Source organism: Bison bison, unplaced genomic scaffold (genome assembly GCF_000754665.1).
Source record: "Bison bison bison isolate TAMUID 2011002044 unplaced genomic scaffold, Bison_UMD1.0 scf7180017864244, whole genome shotgun sequence".
NCBI lineage: Eukaryota > Metazoa > Chordata > Mammalia > Artiodactyla > Bovidae > Bison > Bison bison.
This window is the reverse complement of record NW_011494816.1, coordinates 2,184,848-2,193,100: the sequence shown is the minus strand read 5'-3', so window position 1 is coordinate 2,193,100 and position 8,253 is coordinate 2,184,848. Positions and strand designations below refer to the sequence as shown.

At 40.9% G+C, this 8,253-nt stretch overlaps 1 protein-coding gene across 1 annotated transcript in view; it reads left to right on the top strand.

Moving 5' to 3' along the window:
- The first annotated feature begins 7,991 nt into the window (after positions 1-7,991).
- DMRTB1 (DMRT-like family B with proline-rich C-terminal, 1) overlaps positions 7,992-8,253 on the top strand; it is a 6,942-nt gene continuing 6,680 nt past the window's right edge. The window contains exon 1 of the mRNA XM_010847199.1: positions 7,992-8,250. Within this exon, the coding sequence (XP_010845501.1) occupies positions 7,992-8,250 (259 nt within the window). The remainder of the gene's footprint in view (positions 8,251-8,253) is intronic.

Sequence of the window (8,253 nt, the reverse complement as noted above, 5' to 3'; positions counted from 1 at the left end):
GGGAGGGAGGCTCACAAGGATTTATGTATACTTATGGCTGATTCACATTGTTGTAAGGCAGAAACCAACAAAACATTGTAAAGCAATTATCCTCCACTTAAAAATAAATTTAAAAAATAATTTACACATTAAAAAGCATTAAAAAAAAAAAAAAAGGAATGAAAAGGACCAAACAAAAAAAAAAATGATTTAATGAATACCTAAAACTTCGCAGGCAATGCAAAATGTGGTCTCATTTAAACCACACAACATTTTTAAGGGAGGTACTTTTATTTTGTTCATTTGACAAATTACAAACTGAAGCTTAGAGAAATTAAGAAATTTCTTACCCAAGGTATACAGGAAGTGTCAGGAACATGTTTGCTTCTGCTGCTGCAGCTGCTGCGTCGCTTCAGTCGTGTCCGACTCTGTGAGACCCCATAGACGGCAGCCCACCAGGCTCCCCTGTCCCTGGGGTTTTCCAGGCAAGAACACTGGAGTGGGTTGCCATTTCCTTCTCCAATGCATGAAAGTGAAAAGTGAAAGTGAAGTCACTCAGTCGTGTCCGACTCTTTGCTACCCCATGGACTGCAGCCTACCAGGCTCCTCCGTTCATGGCATTTTCCAGCAAGAGTACTGGAGTGGGGTGCCACTACCTTCTCTGAAACATGTATGAATGGCCTCCAAGTCTATATCTTAATCACTGCACTATACTAACATCACTTAGTTATTTCATTTACTCTATCAAGTAAGATCTCTGATTCTTGCAGGATTAATGAGATAATGAATATCTAGCACAGTGTCCAGTGTCTGGCCGATGGTTAGCATGCATAACATGATGTCAAGGAAGAGGAAAGGGGGTGAGGCAATGGAGAATGAGGAGAAAGAAGTAGTATCTCTGACTTACCCAAGGCCACCTCCAACTAGAAGACTCAGCCTTTGCATGGCGTCAGGCTCTTCAAGCATGGATTAAACCCAAACTGTCTAGTACCATAGCTTTGAACCCATGTAGCTATCAAGAACTTGGACTGTGGCTAGTCCAAATTAAGATGTGCTCAAAGTACAAAATACACATCCTATTTCAAAGACATAGTATTAAAAAGAGAATATAAATATCTCAATAATTTTTGTAGATTATATATTGAAATAATGTTTTTGATGTATTGAGTTAATGTTATTTTTAATGTGTTTTTTTTTTTACTTTTTTAAATGTAGCTACCAGAAAATTACATGTATATCTCACATTATATTTATATTCAGTTCAGTTCAGTTATATTGGACAGCTCTAAAAGATTTGTCTGCTCAGTCCACCTTCTGCTTCTGAAGACTAGGTTTGCAACAGCAGCTCAAAGTCAAGCTGTTTTGCCATTGGCATGGGGTGTACACCACTTTCATACATCCCTTCCTCATGCTGGCTGCATTACCTTCACCAATCTGAATGTACTCCTGTCCTTTAGGGCCATTCTCATAGGATCAAAACATTAATGCTTTAGAATTAGAAGTATTTATCTGACTAATAGAATATGTTCGCTTTTGTTGTTGTTCAGTCACTAAGTCATGTCTGACTCTTTGTGACCTCATGAACTGAGCACACCAGGCTCCTCTGTCCTCTACTATCTCCCAGAATTTGCTCAAATTCATGTCCATTGAGTCAGTGATACTATCTAACCATCTTATCCTCTGCTGCCCCTTTCTCCTTTTGCTTTTAATCTTTACCAGCATCAGGATCTTTTCCAATGAGTCAGCTCTTTGCATCAGATGGCCAAAGTATTGGAGCTTCAGCTCCAGCAACAGTCTTTCCAATGAATTTGCAGGGTTGATTTCCTTTACGATTGATTAGTTTGCTCCTTGCAGTCCAAGGGACCCTAAGGAGTCTTCTCCAGTACCACAGTTCGAAAGCATCAATTCTTCAATGCTCAGTCTTCTTTATGGTCCAACTCTCACATCAGTACACGACTTACTGGAAAAACCATAGCTTTGACTATATGGACCTTTGTCGGCAAAGCAATGTCTCTGCTTTTTAATGTGCCCTCTAGGTTTGTCATAGCTTTCTTCCCAAGGAACAAGCATCTTTTAATTTCATGGCTGAAGTCACCATCCTCAGTGGTTTTGGAGTCCAAGAAAATAAAATCTGCCACTGCTTCCACTTTTTTCCCCTTCAATTTGCCATGAAGTGATAGGGCCAGATGCCATGATCTTAGCTTTTTAAATGCTGAGTTTCAAGCCAGCTCTTTCACTCTCCTCTTTCACCTTCATCAAGAGGCTTTTCAGTTCCTCTTTTGCTTTCTGCCATTAGAGTGGTATCATCTGCATATCTGCATGTCTCCTGGCACTCTTGGTTTCAGCTTGTGATTCATACAGCCTGGCATTTCACATTTATGGGGTTATATACCATTTATGGTGTTCTCCAGGCAAGACTACTAGCGTGGGTTGCCGTTTCCTCTTCTGGTGGACCACGTTTTATGGAACACTTCACTATGACCCATCTGTCTTGGTGGTCCTGCATGGTGTGGCTCATAGCTTCACTGAGTTATGCAAGCCCCTTTGCCACAAGGCTGTGATCCATGAAGGGGATATGTTAGCTAGAAGAGTCTAATAAAATTCTAGTTTGCATTTTGAATCTTCAAATGACTTGATATTATTCTCAAAGGAATATTTTCATATTAGCTTATTAGGTTAAATTATCAGCAAACTGCTGTGTAAACTAGGAAAAAAAGAAGGGTGTTGTTATATACTAAGGTTACACCATTACTGTGATACATAGTCCATCAGATTCTCATAAGGTTCCAATCAGAGGGTTTACGATGGATTATTTACATGCTACTTGATCAGTAGAATCCTTTAGACATTTAATATTGCTAAGAACTCTGGTAACTTAATTAAAAAGCATATGATGTATGTATTTCTCCTCCCCAGAACCCACCACAGGTGAAGAATTATTACTACTAGGAGCACTAACGTTGCTTTGCATAAATAACCGACCTTGGCCTGCTCGCCTGCTGTGCAGCAAAGCCAGTTTACTGGTGAAGGAAAATAGTGTTTATTTGTAGGGCCCCAAGCAAGGAGTATAGGCAGCTCATGGTCAAAATACCTGAACTCCCCAACAGCTTTCAGGGAAGGGCTTTTAAAGGCAACGTTTGAAGTGATGGTTGCAGGGGGATGGCTTTCCTCTCATTGGTTGGTGGTGAGGTGACAGGGTAGTGTTTCAGAATCTTATTTATTAACTTTCTGGTTCCAACCAGTCTGGATCTAGTGTTCCTGCTCAGCATGAGGTTACCATCCTCCACCAGTGTGGGGGCCTTAGTTCCAAAAGAAGAACTCAAAGATACTGTTTTACTGCTTCACCTCTGTTTCTGCATTCCCTCCCTTTCCTAATTAATAACTGACTGAATCTGTTCTTTGGAACACAGTGAAGGCCTTGGAGGCTAAAGATTTTTTTCTTTAAAAGAAAAGGGAGACACAGAGGGCTTCTGTACCCAGGAGGGCCCTGCAGAGTCATGCTCCATTTCAATAGTGACTAATACAGTTTCCTTTAAAGGACCCCCTTCACATGGCTACTGCTTAACCTCTCCATCTCTCCTCTTTCCAGTCTCCTGCCCTCACTGTACTACAGCCATGCTGCAGCCTTAAACATAATATTCTCTCTGTTTGGGATATACCTCTTCTGCACCTGGATAATTCCTACACATCCTTTAGGACTACCTCAGAAATCAGCCCCTCAAGGAAGTCTCCCCTGATTTCTTGATCCACATTAGGACTCATAGCATCCTACCCACCACTCTTCAGCTTTCATCTGGAATTGTTTGTTTACTGTCTATTTGCCAGCTAGAATGTATGCCTAAAAGTAAGGATCCTGTGTTTTTATTTACTTCTGTGTCCCTTATGGTTAGCACATAGCTGACACTGAATGAATACTGGCTATGGGCAGAGAAAAGCAAATTAGCAGGGCATCCTAGGAAATTTCCCCAGGTTGCTACCACCTTTATTTACCCTCCTTTGCCCCAACTGTAATAGGATATGTAACGACAAGCATTTCTATTAATCACCAATGCTTTTTTGGGGACGGCACTGCATTTGCTTAGAAGAAATACTGAGTTAGTAGATATATGGTTAAGAACATAGACTCTGAGGATAGATTTCCTGGTTCTGAATCATGGCTCTGCTACTCGATGGCAGAAAACCTTGGGCAAGTTACCTAACTTCTCTAGGTACTGCTTTCATCATGTGTAAAATGTGGGGTGGAGGCGGGGAGGGAATAATAGTACCTACCTTAGAGGGTTGATTTGAGGGTTATGTGAATTAACACACATAGAGGAGTTTATCAGAGAAGGAAATGGCAACCCACTCCAGCACTCTTGCCTGGAAAATCCCATGGATGGAGGAGCCTGGTAGGCTGCAGTCCATGGGGTCACGAAGAGTCAGACATGACTGAGCAACTTCACTTTCACTTTTCACTTTCATGCATTGGAGAAGGAAATGGCACCCCACTCCAGTTTTCTTGCCTGGAGAATCCCAGGGACAGAGGCCTGGTGGGCTGCTGTCTATGGAGTTGCATAGAGTCAGACACGACTGAAGCGACTTAGTAGCAGCAGCAGCAGCAGCGGCGGAGTTTATAATTACTGGCACATACAAACACTTAGTAAGTGCTAGTTGGCATTACTACTGTTAATAACATAATATAATATAATATATTAATTATATTCCCCATCAGGGGTAAGAGGTAATCTCGAGGAAGCAAAGTTGATCCTCAAATTCTGCTTGTTGGGAGAGTGGTCCTATTTACTCTTCTTGTTGTTGTTCAGTTGTTCAGCCCCGTCTGACTCGTTGGGACCCCATGGACTGTAGCATGCCAGACTTCTCTGTCCTTCACTATCTCCCAGAGTTTGCTCAAACTCATGTCCACTGAGTTGATGATGCCATCCAACCATCTCTGTTGGATCTTATTCACTCTGGGCTTTCTGTTTTGTGTGATATTGGATAAAGTTGCTGGATCCAAGTTAATTTACTGTGTCAGTGAGAAACGAGATGCCTTCGATATTGGCAGGAGAGGGAGGCAAGATTCATTTGTACATTCAACAAATATTTACTGGATGTCTATATTGTGCTAGATATAAAGGGAAGTAAGATAGTCACAGCCATTACAGAACTCTCAAAAATCAAGAAGAGAAAAGCTAGAGAGCCTGGGTAGTGAGATGGGGATGGGGAGGGTGGGCAAGGTGGAGGGGGACAAGATCACTTTCTCTCCAGTGTGTGTGGCACAGCAGAGGAGGATCTTGAGAGAAGAGAAACACTAACACAGGATTTTAAAGCACCTGCTACAAGATATGTCATGTAAATCCTCCCCTCTACCCCCTGCAAAATCTTCAGTCACGTTTTCATTGCTCATGAGAGAGAGCCTGAAGAAGACAGGAGATATCTGGGTTATAGCTACTGGGGGGAAGATGCTATAGGCAAAAAAGCCCTTCCTTACTCTCGCATGCTACCAGTGAGGAAACATTACTGTGCACACAATATTTAATGATTACAAGTGATACCCCCATGCACAGCATAATACAAGACTCTTTAAAATAAACAGTATCAATTACAATCATGTTAACTGAAGAGAAGAGCCATTATTGAAGGTAGGAAATTCAGGACTCTGTGGAAGAAGCAGCCGTATCTAAAGCTGGGACTCAGATATGACTATCAACCAGCCCCTTTGTGGTTAGTCAAACTGGTGATTCCTCAGCACTGTAACTTTTTTATAAACTTCTGCTTATGATGATGCAGACCTTCTTAAACATAAACATCCAAATGTTTCAGTGTAGGGAAGGAAGGGGTCTACTATGGCCTCATCCTTCTTTGACTTCCAGCTTTTCAATTTTACATATTACTTTTTAAATAACAATATAAATAAATTTGACACACATATATGTATATATTCAGCAGCCTAAGAAGTAATCAGCCATCAACCCAAATAAAACAAACCTATCAATTTGCCTGAATTTCCAAGCATGAAATAAATAAAGCTCTGTTGGAATTTACCTACATAAATTGAGACTTTGAGGGGAAGAGAGAAATAAACTAGTCTTTTTCTCTTATTTGTTTACTGTATAAACTCTAGGGTTTCTGCATCTTATAAGATGACTATGGGTTTAAAAGATTTATGGTTGTTTATTAACATTCTCAAAGCAGTATGCAAATTCACATCACCTTGGGTATACTTTGCCCCAAAGTTATGAGTAAAAATGGAAGCATTTTGCCATTAAAAAGGCTAAAATAAATGAATTCAAATGGTTGTCTTTGAATAGGATTTTCCTTTAAACCATTAATAGGAAAATGAAGAGATCGTGAGTGGTCAAGCATGAAATGTAAATAAGAGTAGTTTTCATGTTTAGGCCTTATCAGCTGATGGCACCTGATGTTAAAATTTAAATTTGATAATGCAGAAAATGACCTTATAATTTGCAGTATCATGAAAGAATGCAGTTTGTGCCCAGATTTTTTGACAGTAGTATTGAAACCATGATTTTTAAGTAACATTTTCAAATGACAAGGTCAGTGAAAAAATTAGACATTCTGAATTAAGTGGAGTCAGAAAAAGAACTTGTCTGTGTGTTCATTTATGGGACCATATTTTTTAAATCAAAAATTAAGATACAGGCTGTTAGAGCAAAGCAGAGACAAACCTAGATCTCTTTAAACGGATTGAAATAACAGTGACATTCTTAAAGGGTCAAATAGTACAGGAAACATATACTTCTGCCCTCTTAAGATGAGTAATATATTTCTTCAAAGCAGGAAAAAAACTTTACAAACATCTTTTCAGCTTTCCAGTGTATAATCAGCCTCAGAATGGCAACCATTTCCTATTGTCAGGTAGCTAGTGAGAAATGCAAAGCACACCTGCAACCAGAGGCTCAGGAAGTTCAAGGTGGACACCAGGCCTTGGCTCTCACTTCTACCATTCTGTTACCAGAAACAGAAAACTTCAGAGAAAGGACAATTAAAAATGCACATATTTCAGCCAGGTATTAACCATAACTACACCCTTAAAGGTAATGATTAATCCTATGATGACAAGTTTTTTTTTTTTTTTTTCCCTTTCTTTCTTTCTTTTTGGGACCTAAGCAGGGGGGAAAAAAGACCTCAGGGTGTCACAAATTTCTATCAAACAAGAAAACAAATTAGCTTAGCAGTCTTGGGAAAACTATGAAGTTGTGGCAGCTTTACAGGTGTCCCAAGATTTGGGTTGCTTTACAGGAATAACTAAATTCATGGCACAATTAAGTACTGGTTCAAGCTCATGCTAAAATGTCCTAAGTCCCTTTTACTTTAAATCATTCCAAGTATGCTTTTCTTTGGAAGGCATCAACTGCAATATGCCACTTCCAGAGATGCATTCCTATACCAGCAAGACTTAAAAAATAGGAATTACTCTAAAGGCACACCCTTGAGTAACCATCACACTGCACTGAGCTCCTGAGAATATTCTGGAAGCATCACTGTGAACAGTTGCTTCTCTGTAGGGGAGAAAAGTGAAATTAAGCAGAAGCAGCAGCTTCTGTATGGAGAAACACGGTTTGACACTTGGAATCCTTTTCTACTGCAACAGGTTTACCAACAGCTACGTTCCTCTGGAGTTTTGAATATGTGGGTCCTTGAGTATCACTCTGCCTTTTTTTTTTTTTTAATTACGAAATACCTTCCGTCCTTCTGTATACCGTACAGCGGGAAGAGAAAGTTTGGAAATTAAATGCCTAAGACTGCAGCTAACCCAGATGATATACATGCAATAGCATTACTTGAAGAACTTATTCAACCCAATCCTTTGCATCTTGTTAACCAAGGCACAGAACCTTTCCAAATTTTGCACCAAAAAAAGAGAGAGAATGCAAGGGTCTTGCTGCAGCTCCTGGGATGCACTGAACACCGCCTTGTTACAAGTGTATCCAAAGTTCCCAGCACCGGGGACTTGGGGAAAATGCTTCTGTTTCACTGTCCCTGACGCTTTCAGAGGAGACGGTTGTGCTATGAATGCAGACCTTACAGAGCAGGCCAGCAAGATGCTTCGTACCCCCAAGTGCTCGCGGTGCCGGAACCACGGCTTCCTGGTACCAGTCAAGGGCCACGCGGGCAAGTGCCGCTGGAAGCAGTGCACCTGTAAGAAGTGCTTCTTGATCACTGAGCGCCAGAGGATCATGGCTGCACAAAAGATGCTCAAGAAGCAGGCCTCTGGAGAGGAGCAGGAGGTGGCCCTGTGCGCACAGGGAACCCAGCTGGCCTCCGGGGGCG